The sequence below is a fragment of the Lepisma saccharinum genome, chromosome 13 (genome assembly GCF_977018435.1).
Source record: "Lepisma saccharinum chromosome 13, izLepSacc3.1, whole genome shotgun sequence".
In the NCBI taxonomy this organism is placed as follows: domain Eukaryota; kingdom Metazoa; phylum Arthropoda; class Insecta; order Zygentoma; family Lepismatidae; genus Lepisma; species Lepisma saccharinum.
Genome location: NC_139241.1, coordinates 62,283,848 through 62,309,803, shown reverse-complemented (window position 1 = coordinate 62,309,803; position 25,956 = coordinate 62,283,848). Strand labels below are relative to the sequence as shown.

General features: G+C 40.6%; 1 protein-coding gene across 4 annotated transcripts; it reads left to right on the top strand.

Annotated features, from left to right (window-relative positions):
• Positions 1 to 1,812: 1,812 nt before the first annotated feature.
• On the top strand, positions 1,813 to 25,446 carry Dph2 (Diphthamide biosynthesis 2). Of its 4 annotated transcripts, none has more exons than XM_083133600.1 (6): positions 1,813 to 1,994; positions 5,456 to 5,606; positions 8,261 to 8,376; positions 21,357 to 21,577; positions 23,609 to 24,286; positions 25,115 to 25,446. In XM_083133600.1, the coding sequence occupies exons 2-6, from the start codon at positions 5,457 to 5,459 to the stop codon at positions 25,438 to 25,440; spliced, it is 1,491 nt and encodes a 496-aa protein (XP_082989726.1). In that variant the 5' UTR covers positions 1,813 to 1,994; position 5,456; the 3' UTR covers positions 25,441 to 25,446. The 4 variants fall into 4 exon arrangements, with proteins under 4 accessions (XP_082989726.1, XP_082989724.1, XP_082989725.1 ...); XM_083133598.1 differs by having other exon boundaries at positions 1,813 to 2,050; XM_083133599.1 differs by lacking the exon at positions 1,813 to 1,994 and adding an exon at positions 2,186 to 2,567.
• Positions 25,447 to 25,956: the final 510 nt, after the last annotated feature.

Genomic DNA, 25,956 nt, shown 5'->3' with positions numbered 1-25,956 from the left:
CTGTTGGGGCCACGTGTCACTAACAGACGTGATTCACCTCAGGCTATCACACCAGGGCACTTTTAACGACAAAGGAGAAAGTTGGTTATTCTCGAACATATGCAATAAATTACATACACCTCGCAACCCTGAAATGTGGGTACAAGAACGTGTATCAATTGTTATGTTTTCTGTGCCTTAGGTGGTTGCTGTTTGCCGCGAACGGCATTCCAGATTGTGTCTACTTATGCTGACGTCGTGTGTGTGTTTTTGAAATGCCATATTCTACACAGGAAAGAGTGTTTATTGTTGAAGAATATATCCGAACATCGTCATATTCTTGCGTAAGAGAAGCATTTAGGGATATCCACATTTCAGGGTTTCAAGGTGTATGTAATTTATTGCATATGTTCGAGAATAACCAACTTTCTCCTTTGTCGTTAAAAGTGCCCTAGTGTGATAGCCTGAGGTGAAACACGTCTGTTAGTGACACGTGACACCAACAGTGTTGCCAGTGTCCCTCGTAATATTGTGAAAACATCGATTTTTGGAACAGCCCATTTATTCCCTTCTGCAATGTTTTTGAAACTTCGTCAAAGTTCTTTTTCTGTCAAATTCAATAGATGGCCATCCAAATCGTTCGTTGGTATTGTGAAATGTTGCAATAATTTACCTCAGTGAGTTCTGTGCATCAGTACACACGATTTGCAAATATTTTTTTTCTTTTTTTGTGACTTTTCGGACACACTGTATAATATGTTTACGGTGGTTTGATTTTGGGAAGGGGTGGGGGATAGGGAGATAATGTACACAGAAGAAACTTTTTTGCTTTTATTTTACCAGTGTATGCATTTACTTACCAAAAGCAAGATTCTTTGAACGTCGACATCTTGCGTCTGCCAAATAATAGAAGGCTAGGGTACACGTAGGATAAACAATTTTGTCTGCATAATGAAATCCTGTGTCCCTGACGTCCGGCAAGAGGCGCAAAGGGGGCCACAATACTGTCCTCGAAGTAACCTATATATTTCACACATATTTCATTTCACTCACAAAGTCACAATAATTTAAATTAATTATAATAAAGACGTTGAAGGAACATGATCATTTCAGACTGAAGCAGTGTTTTTTTGGGGGGCATTACTATTATGGGGATAGGATAATATACCTCCTTTGTCTCACCCTGAAAAAATACCTTGCTTGCCCCTCCCTGAAAAAAATTATCCTTCGGACGTCCATGCCTGTGCCCCTCCTCCCGTTCGTGCGCCACTATAGGCATAAATTGCCGGAGGCAATAGTGTATTTGCCCTCACAATTTTGAGAATTATGAAAATTTTTATATTAATGGTACTTTTGTTCACGGTTCACCTACTGGAACCTGATGAGCAAGGTATCGAGTAATTGTTATGATTTTTCAAATGTAACAGTTATTTATCAAAATAGTCCTGGATGATATTTTTATGGGCTTGAAAACTTTTTGAATTCTGGCCTCCCTGAGTTAAACCCCAAAATTCGGTTCTGCCACCCCCTCCCTCCTCCCAATGTTAGGTCCCAACAAGTTACGCCTATGTACACCATTGCTCATAGTGATCAGAATCATTTGGAATTTTTCGATTGTTCGCGATCTCGAGCAGCCGGGAAATCATCAAATCAAATTCGGAGCAATGTCTGTGGTCGGGGCCGGACGTAATCCCCCCCCCCCATCTCCCGATATATGGTCGATAGTAGGTCACAGAATGATTTTGTGAGACCCTTTCACAAACTCTAAAACTTCTGCCTCATAGTAGTATGTCTATGCTCATGAGGCTCTAACGATTAATCCCATACCGCACAGCAACTAGAATCAGAATTACGACGTGATTTGTTAATGTCAATTTTATATTTCTTGTGATAATTTAATGAGTTGGTGTTCAGGCGAGTGTGTTTTTACTCCTTAGAATAAAAACTCCGTTTTTTGAGCATCAGAGTTTCCTATGTTTTACTAACATGGGATGATTAGAAACACCATATTTCTGGTAATTCGTCGGAAGAATTCTTAGATTCATAGGATATTCTAGGAATAATTTATGAGGTATAATTGTTTAATTCATTAAAATTTAAATTTCCTTTTGAAATATTAAACGTTCAATGCTTGTGCGGGCTAGAGTCTAGTTTACGTCCTTCTTGAAAAAATGTCCTGAGTACGTTCTATCACGCATTTCCGGACAACATCGGTTTTTATCGATTTTCTCCTTCAGGAAATTTTTCCTCGCCTTGGGATTTACTTTGTTGAATTCCTTATAAAATAACCTTTCCAACGATACATGACACGTATTCAATGGTCACAAACATATTTATTGTTTTTGTTGTGATTGTGCTTATTGTTTCACAAGACAACTAGAAATGTAATATTGTTTTCATCTTACGCCTAAAGAGCCCGAAGATACTTTTGTGTAAATATGTCGATTGAAAAAACAATGGCGTTCAGGTAAAGAACAGCACTCTCATGAAAGTGCAGTTCATTGTACACAGTGTTCGAAATTACTGATTTTATGTTACAAGCAATGAAAATTACATGGCGTTTGAAGCAGTCTCAAGGATGCTCATAAGTAAGCACTTTCTGCCTTTTTGCCGATTCTGGTGTGAGAAATCCTTTTGTAATGTATAAATGGATGACTTGGTGAAGGGATGTGATATTCATCATCTTTGTGCTCATAGTTTACAAGTATCCAGTTATTACATTTGTCTTTCAAATCTGAATGTTTCATTTATGTTATGATTAGCCATTAGGTACTACCAACAAAAAATAACAAAATCAGAAATAGTCTTGGTGCACATGTGCATTTTTACCATATCACAATTAGGCTCAAGTTCCTTTTGTTTTATTGCATTTCATCATGCTACGTGTGCATTTTTTACATGATTCGATTTCGATTTACGTGTGCTAAAACATACTGCAGAGTTTTAGCAATTACTTACTGTGTGTTTCCTTGACTTTGGTTTTTCACTTCCACATACTTCTGGATAACAATTCGTTATATCGGAGACACTTTTCTTTAAATTTACAGGAGAAACTACAGCCCAAGTTCCTTTTGTTTTATTGCGATTTCATCATGCTACAAATGCAATTTTGGTAACAGTTTCATACATCGGAGACACATTTCTTCAATTTTATACAAGAAGCTACTTACGGAAATTAGTTTCTCTAAGGTTTACAACGTTCGTCGAGGTATTTTGTTTCATCGTGTAATATATTTGACCGGGAAATCATGTATTTTTCAAGAGAAATATATCACCGACACACAATTGCCATTGCTTTCATTTGCTTGCCCTACCACAACCGGATGCTGCGTACGTTTGATGACGTAAGCCCCTGTCAGTATTTCAAACCCCCCCTTTTTTTTACTATGCTTGCCTAACGTAACCTAACCTTATCGGATATGGTTCATGGGGCTATCAGTCAGCTACCGTGCATAGTGGTTCGTGGGGCTATCTGTGAATGGTTTGTGGGGCTATCAGTCAGCTACCATACATAATGGTTCGTGGGGCTATCCCTGAATGGTTTGTGGGGCTATCCGTCAGCTACCCGTGCATAATGTATAATTTCCACCGGTGACGAACACGATAGTAGGTATTTTTCGGTTAAGAAGGTTGAAACACTGCATACCCACAACTTGAGTCAAGATGTGCCCGCCATATTGTGTGTTCCGGAAGCGAAGAAAGGAATATATAAAAAAGCACTCAGAATGTGAAAAATTGCGTTTGTTTTCATGTAAAAAGCATAATGGCACCTTGAACTATGTTCCGCAATACACAATTGGTAAGTACGAACCATGCAAAACACAAAATATTTGATTTTAATGTGTCTCCGATCTATGAAGCTGGTACCGCAATTTTTACATGGTTCGATTTCGATGTACGTCTTTTAACACATACTGCAGAGTTGTAGCAATTTGTTCAATATATGCGTTCGTGATTACATTAGGCAGGTTAGATTTGGTTCCCTTAGCATTAAAATAAAGTCTCAAAATGCATTCTACTAAGGTTCCGATTTACTTCTACATTCATTCCCATGCTTCTACGATATTTACTGTCCCTTGTTGACTGAGAATATCTTGTCCATGAGAAGTGCGTAAGGTCATTTTCAAGTTTTTCTTTTCAACATAAATAAATTTTTCGAGTCCAAACAGTGCTCATTACTTTAAGGAAGGTTCAAATTTCGTGACAATGATTTCCTAAATTCTATGATAATTAGTCTTTGTGCTAGGAGAAATCATAACACAATAGGAACCGTTACCGAAACTACTTACGGAAATCAGTTTCTGTAGCATTGTCGAAGTTCTTTGAGGTATTTTCTTTCATCTTTCAATCTATTTCAGCCGGAAATCAATTTCCGTTGCTTCAATTTAAGCGAAAACTTAACCACGCCGTTTTTTAACTATGTTTGCCTAACCTAACTCAACGTAACCTAACCTTCTGTGAATGATCCGAATTGGGGATATTCGTGAATGGTTATAGGATCCCAAATGGTTTTTGGGGCTATCCGTGAATGGTTTGTGGGGCTCGCACCATGACGTGCGTTCCGTAACACTTTGAGAAATGGCTTATTTTAGTGTAAAAAAATGTTTCTAATTGTGTGAAAACCTTAATGGTACCTTCAAATATGTTGTGCAATACACAATTGGTAAGTACGAACCATACAAAACACAAAATATCCGATTTTAAAGTGTCTCCGATATAACGAACTGATACCTACGTCTGTATAATTCTGTACTTGCCAACAGTCATTTGTTTATCATCATCTTGGTTACGAGTTGCCCCTCCTACCTTGGTTCGTTCACCATGTTGTGTTCAAATGTATACTTTCTTCTTGCCACCAAAATGTTTGAAGATTTTGTTCAATAAAAGCTTTCGTAGTTAGGTTAGGTGGGTCAGGTTTAGTTCTCCTAGCATTAAAATAATATCCCTAAATTATTTCTACCCTACATGCTTTTGTAGTTAGATTGGGTGGGCCAGGTTTAGTTTGCTTAACATTTTAATAATTGGACTTTTTCAAAATGAAAACTATGCTGATTAGTTTCAGGAAGGTTCCAATTTACTTCTACATTCATTCCCACTATTCTACGATACTTACAGTCGCTTCTTGCAACAGAGAATGCCTTGTCCAAAGGGAAGCGTGCATGCAAGGTAATTTTTTAAGTTTTTTTTTCTCAGCATAAATATTATTTTTTTTTTTTCGAAATCCAAACAGAGCTCATTATTTTAAGGAAGGTTCAAATTTCGTGTGACAATGATTGCTAAAATTCTACGATAATTAGTCTGTCTGCTGGAGAATTTGAAAATATTGTAAAACAATTGGAACTGTTACCCACAATTGGACCATGTGATTTGTGTTGTCTGATAAGAAATTGTTCAGAATGGCTCAACCCTAAGGAAGTTTCTTTGTCATCAAAGTATCTGAAAATTGCTCCAGTTGATATTGTTTGTTGCATTTCAGCATGTGTCCAGCCTTCAGCAGCAGCGAGAAGGATGTGCTGGAGAGAGTGGTTGGAGTGTCAGAGGCCAAGGTGACGCCACTTGATCATCTGGAAGAGATATATGAGATCAACAGATGTGTCAAGTGGATTTCGGATAACAACTACAGAAAGGTATTTATATGTGCTGGAGTTGTGTGTTGCATGTATTGGTAAGCAGGTGTCTGAATTTTTTTATTTCATGACACATCATTATCCCAGAATGACCATGTATATCTTGTAACAAAGTACAGTCTTGTACATTAGTACAGTAAACAAATGTAGGATCACCATGGGATTACCATGAAGCAAAACAGCCCAAAAGCTTCGTACAAGTGAATATAGCACCCAACAGACGTTACACAACAGCAGCTAGAATTTTAAGTCGTTAGGTTAGGAGTTGATATCAAATTTAGACATGTTTGGTACTACTTTCATTTAGTCAAAACACCTTTAACTCATTTATTTCATCCTTTTTAACATTGCTACTTACTTATTCTGCATTGGGGAACATTCTATAAGGTGTAATTATGAAATTCTCACGAAAATAATTTCAATTTTTCATATTACGAGTAATTATTGTTGTTCGTTTTCTTCGCTTGTGTGAGACACAATATGGCGTGAGCGTTCTGGATCATCGCGTGTTGTGCTTGTGTTTTGTCGAGTGATGCAGTGTTTCCAACCTTCTAAACAAAAAAAATGCCTACTTCCGTGTTATTAATTTTCAATTTTTTCCCGGGTAGCCCCACAAACCATTCACGGATAGCTGCACGAACCATTCACGGGAAGGTTAGGCAAGGCAAGCATAGCTAAAATTTGGGGTCACGTCATCTTCTTGAAAAAACACCTGGTGGTTGGAAACAGTGATAGGGGCTTACATCATCAAGCGCACGGAACATCCGGTTTGAACATGGAAGCAACGGCAATTGCGATAATTTTATACATAAAAACATGAATTATCGCTAAAAAAGATGAAACTATGACAGAAAATACACTTGAGAACTTCAACAATGCTACAGAAAGTGATTTGCGTAAGTAGTTACTTCTGTAAAAATGAAGAAATCTGTTTTGACCAATTGAAAGTGTCACCGACATGTTCCTTTGCTATTTTAGTAGGCATACAAACAGTTTTTACTAATAAAAAGCGGCATAAGTACTCCAAGATGGCAGGTTTTTAACCCTAGAACACTACCGTGTTCCAATATTACAGTATAACTACCGCTACGTAAATTTTACGTACATGAAGAAATCTATTTTTAAAACAACTTCTACATCATGAAAACAAATTTTTATTCATTGTTAACATTATTTTGCTTATATTGGAATTTTATTCTTAATTTTAAAATGTATAAGCATGGTTTTATTAAACATAGAATATTTTAAGAGAAGGTCTTGCTTGACAAGCCCGTTCGTACATTAAGAATGAAGGTGAAAAGTTTGAGCAATGAAAAGCAAACAATAATAATATTCATAACGCTGTAAATAAGGAACAAATGTAATTTTAAAGTGTTACAAGAAAATAGTGCGTGCTTCTAAACTTTTGTTTTCAAAATCTAAGTATCCAAATCGAATTTACAAATGTCAAAATTACATGGAAGATACTTCTCGTTTTACACAGCTACGTAAAATTGATGTACAGTGCACAACATAACAAACCAAATCAAGACGATCAGCGCTTGCACCCTCCTTACCACAGTGCTGCCTTATGTCTGACAGACAACTTGAGGCACTGCTAGGCAGAGGGGTGAGTGGTTGCGAGGTGGAAGGTAGGGGAGGGATTTGAGCACAAAGCATACGTAAATTTTACGTATGGTAGTGTTCTACAAATTGGCTTCCCACAGGAGCATTACGTAGTTGTCATCCTCCTTTTCTTGTAGTTGCAGAAACTGCAATACTTTCGGTTCTCTTGTGACGTGGCTGCTACTGTACTTGTCTCTTCATTCCCCAGTACCTTCAAAATTGACTTTCTTAATTCCTGTGACAGTCCCGGATTTATTAGCCTTTGCTCTGGCCAGATCTTGGTCAAGTTCTCATGGAGGTGAAGCATGAACTGAATTCGTGAGAATGGTCTCTTTTCTGAGTTGCCCTGATTGTTGTAGAAGTTGTGAGTGTGAAAAATGTATCCATTAATCGCTGTGATGTTGATCATATTATAGAAAAATGAGATATTATCAAAAAAAATTCACGCAAATCTTACGTGAATACAAATGGCGTTATTACTACATGCACATCAAAATTACATGCAAGATTTTTCTTCTGTTACTATCGCTACGTATTATTGACATACAGAGTCCCACATAACACACAAACTAAAGACGTTCAATGCTTCCGCCCTCCTTACCACAGTGCAGCAACGCACCTGACAGAATGCCCAAGGAATACCATAGGTGGAGGGGTAGGTGGGTGCGATGTGGGAGGAAGGTGAGGGAATTGAGTGTGAAGCATACGTAAATTTTACATACGGTAGTGTTTTAGGGTTAATTAAGCGGGCCATACTTTGGGATCAAATATCTCTGGTATTTGTGTTTTCCTCATGCTGGAACCAATTTTATATTAAGTTAAACATCATAATCTCTCGATTTAAGAAATCAACATAATTCTCAAGGGGTATACAGTCAGTTAACGGCCCCAGGAAATGTTCAAGATTTTCTATGAATTTTAGTTGAACCACATATGTATACTCAGCATGTAACAGTGCCTCCTTTCCAAATTATAATGATATTGTATAATGGCTATTTTTATTTTCAGAATTTGTGTGAGATATTTGACAGGATGCATTAATTTTGCAGGTGGCGTTACAGTTCCCAGACAGCTTGCTTCCAGATTCTGCAGATGTAGCCCTCCTGCTTAAAGACCAATTAGAGAATACCGAGATCTTCATCCTAGGAGATACTTCGTATGGAAGGTATTTTCTGCATGTAAGGGCACTGTTATAGTGAGGCAATATTTACAAAATGATGTGTTTGGAAAGTTAAATTTTAAAGGTAACTCGGTTAGAGCCCCCACTGACCTGGAAAACATGGGGAATTCTGGGAAATCAACTCATGGGTGCAGTGGTGGCTCGTGAACTAAAGTGGAGGGGCGATAGGTCACAAATTTGCTCTACTAGTAATATGAGTTTAAATGACAAATTTCATATAACTCCCAACGGGATAAGAAACTGATACATTTGTGTGTAACGAATATCATGTTTTACACGTTTCCATCTATTATAATAAATTTAACCTTTTGGGTCCCAAGCATCTCGATCGAGATACCCAAATGTAACCCTCGCGGTCCCAAGCGTCTCGATCGAGATGCTGTGTCAAGGTCGTAGTTTTTACGTTATAACGTTTCTATTTTTGGCTAGAATTTCGATTTTTTTTAAATATATATATTGTTCGTAACACATGTATTTAACAGAAATGTTTCTTGCACCTTTTTTTTTCTTCTTCATGAAAGTGGAGGGGAAAAGGTGGGAAAGGGGACATCTCTTTTGTGTCTCTTTTCAAGGGAAAATTTTTGCCGACAAAGGAAGACCGGCTTTGTTGTTCTAAAGCAATGCTTTTCAATCCCGCCTGGTAACTGCATTCGAAGGAAGCTTGTTTATCAGTATCCGATGTCAAAATGAAAGTTTTCCGTGAGGGCGCAAGCACGGGTTGGGGGAGGGGGAAGACTGGTTGTTGAATCTGCCTTGTGAGAATGGAATTTCGAAGTGCGCTGAAGGAAACGTTTGTTTTTTAGCACAAGTGTCCACTAGTTGCAACACAGGTTACCCTGCATTGTCTAAAGTAGAATTTCAAGTAGCTGCAAGAATCAGCGCTCATTTTTCACTGCGTTCTAGCTTTTCGTCCGTGAAAGTTGTGCGTAGGTGTGTCGTTTTGTACCCAAGTGCGAGGACATTTATTGAGTGAAGTGACATAATTTTTTAAAATTATTTTTGGCAGGTTTCCTCCCTTCCCCCTCCATATATACGCCAAATTTGCATAAATTTTGCATTTTGTGCAATTTGACATTCTTTTTTTGGGGGTGCGCAGGGGGAAACACCATTTTTTTAAAAAAAGTATTTGAGGGGATTTCCCTCCTTTCTCCCTCCATATGTATGCCGAATGTGCATAAATTATATATCGTCTGAATCTGTGATTCATTCTGCGTACAACAGTATATCTCTCATATCTCTAGGGCATTTTCTGAGCTATAGTCATTTCAATGTAACTCTGCATTTCGCTCAATTCCGAAGTTTGAGACAGTGGCGTACAAGCCTTTCGTTTCATAGGTACAACTCGCGTAATATTGGTCATATGACAATGATGAAAATACTTTTTATGATTCTTACATGCCAGCGATAATTTCTATGTGCATTTTGAACTTTTCATATCCTTTTTTTTGGTGGGCGGGAAGAGACCCCATATTTCCTTTAAAAATATGTATTTTTCAGGGGATTTCCCCCTTTCCCCCTCCATATGCACGCCGAATGTACATAAATTATATATCGTCTGAATCTGTGATACATTCTGCGTACAACGGTATATCGTTCATATTAGGGATGGCCAGATCTGGATCCTGGCGGATCCAGAATCCGGATCCGGTTGGTTCCGGATCCGGTACTTTCGGATCCGGATCTGGTACTTCTGGATCCGGATCCCTTTTGCCATCCCACATGCGCTTCCTTGGAAAGTAAGAATGTGTTTATAACATATTGTTACCTGCTAATATATATATATATATATATATATATATATATATAGACACACACACATATATATATATATATATATATATATATATATATATATATATATATATATATTAGGGTGGAGTGAAAATGAGCTAAAAAATTATTATTTTGAATTTCAATTAGCTAGATATGTCAAAAGGTGCCAATAGATCAATAGAACACTGTGTAAAAATTTCAAGTCTTCTGAACGATATTTTGATCGCCCTTCGCAACCTTTTATTTTGCAATACTAAGCGACATTACAACGATATTACGATATAGTCAGTCAATAGTGATTATTAGTCAGTTTAGTCACCTTAAAACTCAGTTAATGCAATCAAATGCCACAAACAGTTACAAGGTGAAGTGAGAGAAGTCACGTTTCGACTCGAACGTCGGCATTAGCTGTCGAGAAGCGATGCGTGCACGGATGAAGCAATCTCGCGATTTCTGTCCACAAACAGCTTTCGCCACCTCGGTCACAATCTTCACGTGTCTTTCCACAGCCTGTGTGTGCTTGGGGAATTTTGAGAAGCTGATAGTTGGAGTCACCTCCGTCGTGATGAGATCCCTGAGCTCAGTGTCCGTCATTGCCTTGATTACGGGAGGGTCCGAGATAGGGCAGATTGCCCAGTCGATCACATCGAAGTATTCCACGGCATCGAAATTGAGTTTTGCGGGAACCTTAAACCTCCGTATTTGTCCACTGGGGTCTGCTGCAGCTCTGGCCTTCATCACTCGTCGCCAGACCAGCTCACGTATGTGTGGTCGATGGTCCGTCATCATGGCCAGGAGCAGATTCTCCGGGTGAGCGAAGTATGCATTGCGATGAATGACGGGTTCAACGATCTTCTTGTGCTTAGGGCTGAGGTACCGTCACTTGACGAGCATCTGGTGAAGGTGCCTAGCTCCATCTTTGCGTGACCAGTGGGCTTTTACGGCAAACCACGTTGGAGCATATACGCGAATGATGAACGTCACCAGCTTTTTCAGATTCTCTGACGGTTCCATGTCGCTTACATATAATCGGAGGATTTGATTGGCTGTCGTTATCCATCGTGAGTGATTCAGGCAACCTGGGTTTCGCATTGCCAGATTGACGCTACATTCACCTTTGCCGATGCTATTGCACATTTCCAGTAGATAGCGCTGATCTGTGCTCAACTAGGGGTCAACATTGGACAGTTGCTCGGTTAGCTGCATTGGTGCAAATGAGGAGACAGGCTGTTCGCTACACTTCACTAACCGCTTTCCGGTATCTCCACAGAATCCATGCGGGCCTGTAGTCGTGCCATCGAGTGCCTGGAATAGATGGCGCAGGGGCAGCTCATTGGCATGGAGCAGACATACCAGCCACTGCAGAGGACGCTCCAAGGTTTCTTCCAGGATAACGCCCGCTGTGTGTCTCGTGTTCACTTTTGTGCCGTGACACCCTACAACTTTAATGTTCTCTGTCTGCGCATTCCACTCTTTGAAACTAGCGACTATTGACTCAGCTATGTCTTTGGTGGAGCCTGTTGGCGGAGTCGTGTGGCTGAAGTAGGAAGAACCAGGCTCTGTGATGATGCTTATGTGTTCTTCCGTGAGGGTTTTTCTGTGTTACTTGTTGTCGTCGTCGAGAACTTGTGTCAAAGTTTGATCCTTGTGGCCATCAAAGAATACTGCCTTATGCCATTGTGAGTGTGGTCAAACTGGTCATCATTCTGCTGGAGTTCCTTACGAGTTTTGCTGCATTCTCGGCGGATCTTGCTTCGATCGATTACTTTAGATCGGTCGAATGGCGACACGAGGCCTAGATCATGCAGAACTGATGTTCCTAATACAGCAGCCGATCCATCCGAGACTCGGATCCGATCGCAAGCTTTAGCGATTGAAGGTAGAGAGATTGTCATTTTCTAACATTGGCGATTCTGCTTTGGCTTAGTCTTGACTGATTCTGTATTTGGAATGTAATCATCGCCAGTAACACTGACCGACAGGTACATGTCATCTTCGGCACTGTCGGCAGAATCGGCTTGACCTTTGCTCTCAATGGTCCTCTGCTTCTTCGTTCGTTCGAGATTGGCGTCCTCTCTTTCAGCTTTCCTCTTCAATTTTGACGTCTCCTCTTGATCTATAGTGCCGATTATCATCTTTTTTTAGTCCTCTCTGGTCTTCAAGGAAATGACTTCGAATTCTTTCGCGCATTTGCAGTTGGAAACCATGTCGAAGCACTTGCATTTGCTGAGATCAAACAGACTGTTACCTCTGTTGCGAAAGTCCAAGAGTCTCCGTTGGTAGTTGGGTTGATCCTTTTTCCCTTTGTAGACTTTTAGGATTGTGTTGTATTGTCGTGGAACCATCTGAGTTATTCAATCGCTTGTGCGTGAGTTACTGTTGGAAGTGAGGCCCTTTCCCAGATCTCCTCGACTTCATAGCACAGTTTGTGAGATATGTCCAAAAATGATAGGTATTTTCCATTGTCCGTCCTCAGGTCTGGTCGCAGTTGAATATATTTCTTCATGAGATCGGTGTAGGTCGGCAGAGTATTGGTCGGTAGGTTTCGTGGAGCGCCAAATATATCTTGTAACTGCCATCTCTCTCTGAAAATGGAAGTTCTGGGGATGGGGATATCCTGAGGATAACATGATATCCCCAGAATATCCCAAGGACATCCTGGGTATAACGTGTGTTGTATAGGTAAGCTATAGGGCAAATGGCACATTTTCCATAGCCTAGCTTCTAAAAATAAAAAAAATAAAATTTTCACTCCACCATACTATACAACACACGCTATCCCGAGGATGTCCGTAGGATATCCTGGGGACATAATGTTATCCTCAGGATATCCCCATACAATGTATAGGTAAGCTTAAGATGGCCAAACCTTTTCAATAAGTAGCTCGCTTAGATTCGCTACTTAATAAGCCATGCTGAAATCAAACTGAATGAGGCTACAAAGTCATAAAAAGGGTTAAAATTCCAATTATTGCAATAAGGTGAAGGGCGATCAAAGAGTTGACAGAAAAGAATATGATTTTGCAGGATTCTTACTATGGACAAATGGCACATTTTCCCTAGTCTAGCTTATAAAAATAAAAATAAAAGTTTTTTATATATATATATAATGGATAAAAGCAAGGAGGGCCAAAAGGGCTAAGTAAAAATCAAATAAGGTAAAAGGAAACACTCACCGGACAGTAGGAAAATTCAAAATTTTCGCTAATTTATAGCATCATCGGTGTGAGAAGAAACAGAAGACGGAACCGGAAGTTGGGGTCCTGCAGAGTTGCCAGGTCCCCATTGAAGAAGAAGCGGTGCGTAGAACGAAAAAAACACTGTTTCGTCACCAGGCTCGTCGTAAACTGTGAGTGGGGAGGATGAGTTGGGAGGGAGGGCAGGAGGGTGGGTGAGGGTTGGGCATTACTGGGTGGCCTTGTTCAGGCCAGGTGGAGTGGTTGCACTCATGGCCGATATATAGGCCCTCTCCCATCTTTTGCGAACAGAGGTGTTGGCTGGTTGGGGTAGGAGGTGGATGATCGCTACCCGGAAGCAGTCGTTGAAACTGATGTTGTGGTGGTTGGTGTGGACGGCGACAGTGAAGTCCAGGTTGTGGGTGGAGGAGCGGTGGTTATTGATGCGGAGGTTGAGGGCCGTTGATGTTTCCCCCAGGTAAAAATCACCACAGATGTTGCAGGTGAGGATGTAGATAAGGTTTGAGGCATGGCAGGTCCCTTTGGGATGGAGGGTAAATTTGCCAGTGGCCGTGTGCACCTGGAGGGTGTGAGAAGTGATGAGGATGGGACAGGTCATTGTTGCCATCGGACATTTCTGGGCCAAAAATCCCTCACTCCAAACTACTACCAGTGAAACCCACCCGAGCCTCCTTCAATTTAGCCCCCCCTCCTCCCAAGATCCACCCCCCTGCCCACCAACCACCCCTTGGAAAGATACATCACTGCCGTCATTTCCACCACCTCTGACAGCTCATTCTTAAATAACTTTCACAACCAACCTAACCTCAATCCCCCCCAACAGAAAGCTCTCAGAGACCTCCGCAACAACCACAACATCAAAATCCTCCCAGCTGACAAGGGGTCCACCACGGTGGTCTTGAACTCTCAAGACTACCTGGCGGAAGCCAACCGCCAGCTGGCTGACCCCTCCACCTACAAACCCACCACAGCTGACCTATCCGCCGAACACCTCACCAAAATCCGGGACTTCATCCACACCCGCGGCCCACCTGAAGGCCTAACAGCTCGTACCACCGCCATGTTAATACCCGACAATCCCCGCACCCCCACCTATTTATTGCCCAAAATCCACAAACCTGGCAACCCTGGCAGACCCATTGTGTCCAGCTATAACTCACCTACAGAACGAATCTCAGCCTTTGTTGACTCCCATCTCCAGCCTCTTGTGAAAGCTCTGCCCTCCTACCTCCGTGACACCAACCACTTCCTCCAGAAAATCAGCACCCTCCCACCATTGCCCCCAAATACCATCCTTGCCACCATTGATGTCACTTCCCTCTACACCAACATACCTCACCCCCATGGCCTCCGCTCCATAGAATTCTATCTCAATAGCAGACCCAAACCTCACAACCCCAGCACCAACTTCCTGACCTACCACCTAGCCCACCTTGTCCTCACTTGTAACAACTTCACCTTTGAAAACCAAAATTTCCTACAGATCCGAGGTACAGCCATGGGTACCAGAATGGCCCCATCCTATGCAAACCTCTTCATGGGCCAACTTGAGCAAGAGTTTTTGGCTACCCAACCCCTCCAACCCCTCCTCTGGCTCCGCTTCATCGACGACATCTTCATGCTCTGGACACATGGAGAACCGTCCTTGTCAGCCTTCCTGGACCAACTTAACCACTTCAGTTCCCTAAAATTCACCTGGACACACTCCCCCAACAAGATCACCTTCCTGGATGTGGACGTGCACATCGAGGGAGGACACCTGACTACCTCCATCCACATAAAACCCACCAACCACATGCAATACCTACACTTCTCCAGCTCCCACCCGTTCCACACCAAAAAAGCAATTCCATTCTCTCTGGCCCTCAGGGGACAGCACCTGAACACTTCACCCACCTCCCGCCAGAATTATAACCTCCGCCTACACCAGGCCCTGGTTAACCGTGGATATCCCTCCATCCTGGTCACCAAGCAAATATCACGAGCTGCCTCACATACCACTACCACCAAGAAACCTGCTGCCACCAACCCACCTGCACTCATCACCCAATATCATCCCCACCTCAACAAAATCAGGCACACACTGCACTCTCTTCTCCCAATCCTCCACAGTGATCCCGAAACCAAAAACATATTTCCCGACAAACCCAGGGTGGTTTTCAAACGCCCCCCTAACCTCCAAAACATCCTGGTCCACAACACTCCTTCACCACACATCCAACACCCCCCTGCCCATAAATGCAACCGACCCAGGTGCAAGACCTGTCCCATCCTCATCACTTCTCACACCCTCCAGGTGCACACGGCCACTGGCAAATTTACCCTCCATCCCAAAGGGACCTGCCATGCCTCAAACCTTATCTACATCCTCACCTGCAACATCTGTGGTGATTTTTACCTGGGGGAAACATCAACGGCCCTCAACCTCCGCATCAATAACCACCGCTCCTCCACCCACAACCTGGACTTCACTGTCGCCGTCCACACCAACCACCACAACATCAGTTTCAACGACTGCTTCCGGGTAGCGATCATCCACCTCCTACCCCAACCAGCCAACACCTCTGTTCGCAAAAGATGGGAGAGGGCCTATATATCGGCCATGAGTGCAACCACTCCACCTGGCCTGAACAAGGCCACCCAGTAATGCCCAACCCTCACCCACCCTCCTGCCCTCCCTCCCAACTCATCCTCCCCACTCACAGTTTACGACGAGCCTGGTGACGAAACAGTGTTTTTTTCGTTCTACGCACCGCTTCTTCTTCAATGGGGACCTGGCAACTCTGCAGGACCCCAACTTCCGGTTCCGTCTTCTGTTTCTTCTCACACCGATGATGCTATAAATTAGCGAAAATTTTGAATTTTCCTACTGTCCGGTGAGTGTTTCCTTTTACCTTATTTGATTTTATATATATATATATATATATATATATATATATATATATATATATATATACATATACACACACACATATATATATATAGTGTGTGTGTGCGCGTGCGCGATTTGTAATTAATTAATACACTTACAAGGGAGGTCTAAGTCTCCCCCTCAGATTTCCATGAAACTTGGCAGGTGTATAGAGGGGCCCAAAGGAAGAAATACCTGTTTTTGTGTTTCAGCTAAAAAACTGTTTTAGGGGGCAACCACCCCTCAAATGTCAAGATGAGGAGAAATTGAAGTGGGGATCTGACCGCGAAACTACGTAAATATGGCATAGGAAGAAACAGGGGGCATAGAGCCTCTCTATACACCTGCCAAATTTCATGGAAATTGGAGGGGGGGACAAAGAGGTCAGATGATCCCCACGTCAATTTGTCCTCGTCTTGACATTTGAGGCGGGTTTTGCACCCTAAAACAGTTTTTTAGCCGAAACAAAAAACACGTATTTCTTCCTTTGGGACCCTCTATACACCTGCGAAGTTTCATGAAAATCGGAGGGGGACACAGGGGTCAGATCCCCACTTCAATTTGTCCTCATCTTGACATTTGAGGGGGTTGCCCCCTTAAACAGTTTTTTAGCCGAAACAAAAAAAAAAACCATGTATTTCTTCATTTGGGTCCGTTTATACACACACCTGCCAAGTTTCATGGAAATCGGAGGTGGACACGGAGGTCAATGCCTACTTAAATTTGTCCTCATATTGACATTTGAGGGGGGGTTGCCCCCTAAAACAGTTTTTAGCCGAAAAAAAACACGTATTTCTTCCTTTGGGCCCGTTTATTCACACACCTGCCAAGTATCATGGAAATCGGAGGGGGACACAGGGGTCAGATCCTCACTTCAATTTGTCCTCATCTTGACATTTGAAGGGGGTTTTGCCCCTAAGACAGTATTTTAGCTGAAACAAAAAATACGTATTTCTTCCATTGGGCTCCACTATGAACCTGCCAATTTTCATGGAAATCGGAGGGGGACACTTAGAACACCTCCCTTGTTAGTCTTATACTTTGTAATTATATAACACTGCATATTTCAATTTGTAAAACTGTAACTGTAGAAAAATAGTATAATTTTTGTATAACATTTCTATCTGGTTATATGCGTTAAAGGTTTCATCCTGGAATGGAATGTCTCACATTTATGTGTGTTTCAATTTCCAATACATTCGAATGAATACATATTTGTTTCAATGGCATTTACAAAATCACCTCTGACATTTTATGTTAAACAAGCAAGATTATTTTTGTGCACGTGTGTGTTAGCCGATGCGTAGCAAAGTATTTTAGGAACAACACTTGAAAAAAATTATTGTAGGACTAACTAATGAAAAATTTCTTTCTATTTGAAGATCATAATAACTTTTAAGGTGTGGTAATATTATAATGGGATTGAGGTACGAATCTATCGGATCCGGATCCAGATCCGGAACTATCGGATCCGGAATTTTCGGATCCGGATCCGTTTGGCCATCCCTAGTTCATATCTCCAGGGCAGATAGTCTCTGAGCTAAAGTCATTTCAAGGTACTGCTGCATTTTGATCTTGAATCAGTGGCGTGCCGACCATTCCTTTTGGGGGTACAACTCACGTTAGATTGGTCATATGATAATAATGCAAATATTTATGTGTTCCTTACATGTCAGCAATCATTTCCATGTGCATGTCGACACTGTCATGTATTTTTTTCTTGGGGGAGAGGGGGGACCCCATTTTTTCCCCCGAAATTTTGGAATTTTGAGAGTTAGTCTCCTCCCCACCGCCACATATACGCCGAATTTGCATAAATTTCATATAGTCTGAATCTCTGGTTCATTCCGCGTACAACGGTATACCATTCATCTCTCTACGGCAATTAGCCTCTACACTCATTTAATTGAAACTCTGCATTTTGCTCAATATCGGCTCGGGACCATGGGGGTTACATGTGAAAATGGCATTGGGACTCAAAAGGTTAATAATTATTTAACAGTAATATGAAGATCATGAAAGATGGAAGAAGAAATAGAATTCTAACAGATTTAGTTGTAGCATTTTTTAACTTAACAGAGGGGAAAATTCAAAGGGATATTAGTTTATGTGCAGCTTGATAAGCATAATAACGAATATTTACGTGCATTAAATGTCAAAATTACCAGTAAAAAAGTAACACAGAAAAAGTTTCGTGTCTACATGACTAATTGATATGTGAAATATGGCACCAACGTAAATATCTCACGGGAAATCACTTTCTGTAGCATTGTTGAAGTTCTCACGTGTATTTTCTGTCATCGTTTCATTTTTTTTAGCGATAAATCATGTTTTTATGTATAAAAATATCACAATTGCTGTTGCTTCCATGTACGAACCGGATGTTCTGTGCGCTTGATGACGTATCCCCATGTCACTGTTTCCAACCACCCTGTGTTTTTTGAAGAAGATGACGTGACCCCAAATTTTAGCTATGCTTGCCTTGCCTAACCTAACCTAACCTTCCCGTGAATGGTTTGTGGGGCTACCCGTAAAAAAATAGAATGACTAATTGATATGTGAAATAGAGCACCAACGTAAATATCTCTCGGGAAAGGTTATATCTGCGTTACCAGAACCACTACCAATATACTAAGTAAAAAAAAATCAAACTTACCAGAAACCTTTTTCAGACATGCTTGTAGCGAAAGTTCATCCAGGACATACAAGATTTTAGCAACCGTATTATTATCAAAAACTTTTTTATGTTTCTATTTTTTTTTATTTCTTCATCAAGACTTATGGTAGAGAAACATTGCACCAACAAGTTCTTCACACTGTCTATCATGGCAAATGCACAACTACCGAAAAAGCTTCACTTACTCCATGGAAAGAGAAGAAACAACAAGTGTCAATTTTTGGAAATACTATCGTCTTACCATATGGTCATTTTATTGCCTCAGGGTTGCCAGACAATTTTGCCAAATTTTCAGAAACTTGTAGTTCACAGGTTCCTGTAGCAGCTCCTGGTGAGCCAAATTCAGAGGGGGGAGTTTGTTGACGAATTTCTAATTTATTTAACAGCCGGCGTGAAAGAAAATAGTGATATTAGTTTTTATTGAATATAGTGTTTTAGATTAGCGCCTATTATTTAATAGTAAAACGAAGCTTGTGAAAAATGGGACAAGAATTAAAATGCTAACCGTATCATCTTGTAACTTAACAGAAGTAAAGAAATGAAGTTGCCAGACAACTTTGCCACATTATCAGGATTTTTTTGAAACGTAAAGAAATGAAGTTGCCAGACAACTTTGCCACATTATCAGGATTTTTTTGAAACGTGCTAATCAAAACATGTATTTAAATCTACATGATTTAGACTAAATCATTGTAATCCAAATGTACTTTCCACTAAACACGTAGAAAAAATACAACACATATATGCGATAACTTTGCAAGAAACAAGAATCTGTAGCTGACTTCTGTGGCTTGCTTACCGCATTACAAAGCCAGGGGTCGTGGGTTCGTATACCGGCCTGAACATGGGTGTCCTTTCATGAGTTTCATCATATTACTCATTCTTATCAGCAGAATAAGCCAAAAGTGACAGAAAAGTGTTGCTAATTAACAAAAATGAAATCAATGGTAATTGCACATTCCACACAGCTGATCGTTAGTTAGTAATATCTCCATTACAGTTGTTAAGAAGTTGGTAGTAAATATGCTTTCAATCTCTCCTGCCAATGAATAATTTATTTGTTGTATTTTTCATGTTTTTGTTATTTTACGTCACTATTCTGTCAGTTTTGGATAATTATGACAATAAGGATCAGTAGATGATATTGATGAACAGACACCGATAATGAACACCCATGCCTAAACCAGGACTCAAACCTAGGTACTTAGGTGATGAGATCAAAAGTTGACCAAATATCGGACTTGGCCAGCAATCCAGCGACAACGAATAATGAAGAGGTTCTGTTGATTCTCACCCAAGGGAGTTGTGAAGGTCTCAAGTATTTTTTACGCCATCTCATTCTTGCCTCCAGTGCCTGAAGTTCAATAGTCAACTCATCTTCTGCATGTGTTGAGGCGAAGGAAGTCAATGCCAAGTCAATAACAACTCTAGTTTTATAAGGGATTTTCACAAAGAGAAATCTCAACTACACGTGCACGGAAATCACTAGACGATAAACCACTGGGACTCTAATGGCTGTAGGTGAGGAAAACCAGAATAGTAAACTGCATCCTGCTAGGCTGGCGATCATCAACTTTGAGCACGGACCGTGTAGAGCAATGGTTCTCAACGTGGTAAATTCTTTTTTAAAAAATTTATACCCATATCCTAACAATTTTTTAAACTTTACACATTAATTCAAGCATGCCCTTGACATAAACATCAGTAAAGAAAGTATGGTATAATCATAAAGAGTAATAATTAGATTATGTCTGGGCTTGTTGATAAAAATTTTTGCTCAAACTAAAATGACTTTTCAGGAGAACCTTTGTAGCCTATTATGGACCGTGGCTTGGTAGTTGGGAGAGACTGATGTAGATGACACCACAAACAGTGGTCCCACCACATACATAAGGTCCTCATGCACAACACCATGGCTGAAACTGATATGAATAACCTGGGAAAGTCCAAATGTTTGTTTTGCCAAAATGAGATGGATCTGAAAATGCATATAAGTCTGGTTGACTCATCCCACTGCACTTTGGTACCTGAAGAGGAGAGGAATGGTAGGTCTCAAGAATCGTGGAAGCCTCCCCAGAACCAGTTGGGTGATATCCCAAGAGCCAACCTCATTGGCAGAGTGGTTAGCAGATTAGCACAGCATGTTACGATGCCAGGGGTCCCAGGTTCGAATCCCAGCCTTGGGATGGGTGTTTTTGTTAGTGCCTCTTCATCAATTTCATCACTCATCCCTCATCTTTGCGATTAGCCAAAAAGGGGCAGAAAAGCGACGCTAAATAACAAAAATCAAATGAAAAATCAATATCCCAAGATAATTTCTTCTCTAGAACATGAGCTGGAGAGGCCAGACACTTCATGGCATTAACATGCATTGCGTTCTTACACGATTATTTTTCTATCTTGACAGCTGCTGCGTGGACGAGGTAGCTGCAGAGCATGCAGAAGCAGATGCAATCATTCACTTCGGCCACTCGTGTCTGAGTGAAACAAGGAGACTCCCAGTGTTGTACATTTTCACAAAACGGCCATTGGCAGTGGAAGATTGTGTGGAATCCTTCAGGAATGCATTTCCAGACAAAGACACCTACATTCTTCTGATCTATGAGGTCTTCTTCAGTTATTATGTTGGTAAGTTTTTATACTTGGTACTGAGATGTCTTTTATGCCTGGTGCTGGAAATTCATTGTAAGGAAGATTACCCTGACAGTGCTGTGTTATTGCAAAACATTTCAGTGAACATCAGTTAGGCAAGCTACCAATCATGCAGTTAAAGTTCATTAAGAAATTTCAGTTGTGTAGTAGTCTTGTGTTCAATCAAACTCATTCTGATTCCATTAAAAAAGAAATGAAGTTTACCCAAAGATTGCTGTCATGTTGATAACATACTCGAACCAGTTTTCCTCTTTCTTATACGTATGAAGATGTTATTTCATGTTTTCACACTGATGTGCCACCCTATAGTATGAGTTTGGTTTGAGTTGTTGTTTTAAGTCCACTTTATGCACAGTAAGGCTAATCGGGACTGGACCTACAGTTGAAAGTGGGATCCAAACCACTTGTGCCTCCACCGGGTATTGAACCCGGGACCCCTCGATTACACCCTATAGTATGAATATGCAAATAGTTATATTGTGACACTACTTAATTAACATTACAATTACACTAGATATATTTAATATTTTGTCAAATTGTCCCAAAATACAGTAAATTTACCTTAAAGAATTGACTTCTTTACCTTAGAATCTAGGAATTTGCATGATTTTCTGCTTTGTGGCAACATTTTCACACTGCCAAGGTCTGTCTTGTTCAAGACTTCAGTTTAGGAATTCATGTGGGAAACTTTTTATCAACTCATAGTATCTGCACATTGTTCTTGCTGCTTCATGAACTTGCTATTGCTTCCAAGGACAAAATTGATAATTTTGGTTTTAAAGATTGTCTGCTTCAGACTGAAAAAGATGATTGTGGGGAAAATTGAAACTTTTACAGATGCTAACAGACATATTTAGAAATTCCCTTGTGGACTTCCCAAAGGGATGAAGCAAATGACCTTTTCTTGGCTTCAGCGTGGAATGAAATAGGCAGTTTTTTTGGTTAATTGAAGTGAAATGAATGGAAATATAATATGCAGGGTGCAGCAATGAGTCAAGCAATTTTACAACACTGGATATAACTAGTTGTCGTGTCAGAGGTAATATCTGACTACAGGTATGTTGCAGCCCCTGACTTACCATTAATTTATGATGGAGTCTTGGAATGGGCACAGCACACATTCCCTGTAAACCATATTACAAAAATAATAATGATAGTTACATGTCCGTTTAAATGCATTTCGTAAAACATTTTAATATTCCATGACATGATACTGAATCTTCTGTCCATGCCATCAAAACATGGGTTAAGAACTTCAGAAATGGTTTCTAAAGATCAGATCCTGGAATAGGTGGCTCAAATTTCTGTAGCCATGCTGCGCAATGTGATGTGTAACGTACCCAAAAGATTGTGTGGACACGTAACTATCATTGTTTTTGTAATACACTTTTACAGAGAATGTGCACTGTTCCCCATTCCATGACTCCATCATAACTAAATGTAAAGCAGGGGCTGGGGCCTCCCCGATGGTAGCAGTGGTAGCATCGTCACTTTGTAATCAAGGGGTCCCGGGATTGATACCCAGTGGAGGCACATAGTGGTTCGGATCCCACTTTATAAACTGTAGCTCCAGTTCCGATTAGCCTTACTGTGCATAAAGTGGACTTAAAACACCAAGTCAACTCAAGTAAAGCAGGGGCTGCAAGATAGTGGTAGTCACATGTTACCTCTGATGCAACAATTAGCTATATCCAGTGTTGCAAAATTGCCTGGTTCATTGCTGCACACTGTGTAAAATACTAGGTAATAACATAATAATTACAACATAATATGATCTATTTAATTTGTAGTTTACAGTTGTTACAAGCACATAAACATAATTTTTGTTGTAATGTTTCAGGAGAACTCACATTCCCTTCATCAGTTATTTATTTTAACTTTAATCATTTCTGATGAAGGGAGTGTGTGTTCTCCTGAAACGTTTATGTGCTTGTAAGAACCTAAACTATAAGATAAATAATTCCATAATGCAATACGTACATACAAGAATAATATGATCTGTTTCAGATGATATACTGAAGCATCTGGAACCTGAGTACAACAATCTCCTTGCTTCAAGGTTTCAAATTCCTGGACACCAAGGCAAAGAGTTGGAAAAGTGCGGCTCCGTGTGTGTTACATCTTCCAGTGGCAAGCACAACACCTCAATATGTGGAAGGGCTTTCTGCATTCCAGAAGCGTTGACTGTGACCCATTACAAGGTGTTTTTCATTGGGGAGGAAGGCAAGACTTCTTCCAATTTCACATTACTGACAGGACATTCCTCGTATACAGTGTACAGCCCCATTCACCAGGTAGCTAATGAACAAAATGTAAGGTTGAGTAATTTCCTGATGAAAAGATACTACCTAGTTGAAAGAACGAAGGATGCACAAGTGGTCGGAGTACTTGTTGGGACACTTGGTGTTGCGGAGTACATGGCTGCTATATCGAGACTTAAGCAGCTGTGCAAGGCAGCTGGTAAGAAGTGCTATACTTTCGTTGTGGGCAAACCTAACGTTGCGAAGCTGGCTAACTTCCCAGAAGTGGATATTTACGTGATTGTCTCGTGTCCGGAAAATTCCCTCCTGGATTCCAAGGAATTTTACAAACCTGTGATCACTCCTTACGAGTTGGAAGTTGCCTGCAACCCTGCTAGGAAGTGGACAGGAAGTTATGTATTGGACTTCAAGGAGCTTCTTCCAGGTATGTCTCGTTTTACTAAATAGTTTTAATTCCCAAGCTGCCTTTCTAGAGATTTGCCATAATACCTGTCTGATGGATTGAGGTTTGCACAAGAAATGTCCTTCATGTTTGATCTTTGTTGATTTTATAAGCTGGTATTGTCATTAAAATTGCTATGTAACCAGCAAGCAGAATCATTTCTTGTCGCAATAATACACAGAAACATTAGTGAAGCCTTCATAACTCACAAAGCAGTGTGATGAAATATACAGTTGTGGTTCTTAAAGACCTCTCAGGTAGCATAGTGGTTAGAATTGTCACCTTGCAATTAAGTGATTCCACAGGTTCGATTTCCAGTATAGGCACTTAATTGTTCATATCTCACTTTACACTCTAGAAAGGATTCAACTCTGGAGAGAGAATTTTGCTATCTGACAGGAATCTGATCCATGCTTTCAAATGGCACTGTGGAAACTGGTAAGCAATTGTTGTAAGATGGAAGCCATTTATTGAGCGATTTGGTTCATTTTACTTTGCTTTTCTGCCACTTTTTGCTTTTTCGCTAATTGCGAAAGGATAGGCAAAACATGGTTCTCTCACCAGGCTTGTTAAAATGTGAAACACATTTTTCTCTGACAACTGTATTTTCACTCTGGACCTCGCAACCTTGCAGGTCCAACATTTACTTCAGTTTTGGCTGTTTTTACCTATAAAGGTGCAGTCTCTCTGCATCAGCGAAAGTTTAAAGATATCCAGTGTCTGGTGGAGAAGGAACACTCAACAATTTCATACATACAGTTCCCTGAAAACACTATATTTCATTTTGTAATAATGATGATTAAATTGCAGGTGGATCAGCATATGTAGAGTTGAACTTGGAGGCCAGGTCAGAGAGTGACGTGTCCCTTATAACTGGAAGGGCTCGCAATGTGACATTGGGTCAGGAGGACAGAGAAAAGGGTTCTGGTGATGAAGTGGCCCTTCGAGGCGACATGGCTGTGTCTGTGGTGCACGTTGGAGGTGGAGGAGAGTTCCTTGCAAACCGTTCCTGGCAAGGTCTTCAACCGAACGTGGGTGACACAGAAGCATCTCTTGCAACAGTTGGAGAATCAGGAAGGGCCCAAGGCTACAAAAGTGAAATATTGACATTGAACTCTGATCAGACGGAATTATAAGTTTAAATAAATGTTTTCATATTATGACAAGTTTTATTTGCCACATATGTTCACTTGCAGAAATTACTTGGTAGTATTTTTGCAGTAAGTAATCGCCAAAAATGGTTACATATTAGCTAGGGTGAACTGGTACAGTTTTATACACTGATGCTGATACTCTTACTGTTTTCCCACCAAGACTTAAACATTGTAACAGCTTAAAGTGGTTCAGAATATTTGTAAATTCTAAAACTTGAATATTCCATTGGAACTATATGGAACAACATCTAGGAAGGGAGTTTAGCATTATGTCATATGATTGGGGGAATAATCATGTTGTTGTCAAAAGAATGTCACAGGAAACAACAAAATTTGTCATCTGCTGCATTCTGTGTATTCAGTCAACATAGTGTAGGCCATAAGGCTGTACCCCAGCAAACACACCACCACACTAACAGTAAACTGCCCCAGAAAATGCGAAGGCCCCCCCCCCCCAACTCCCTGGTTAGCTAGGGTTAAAATTGTAACTGAACCACT

Excerpts from the sequence above, each read along its gene's own strand:
- Dph2 (XM_083133598.1), top strand. Across the intron at positions 8,377-21,356 it reads GGAGATACTTCGTATGGAAG|CTGCTGCGTGGACGAGGTAG; the intron begins GTATTTTCTGCA and ends CTATCTTGACAG. Across the intron at positions 21,578-23,608 it reads CTTCTTCAGTTATTATGTTG|ATGATATACTGAAGCATCTG; the intron begins GTAAGTTTTTAT and ends GATCTGTTTCAG.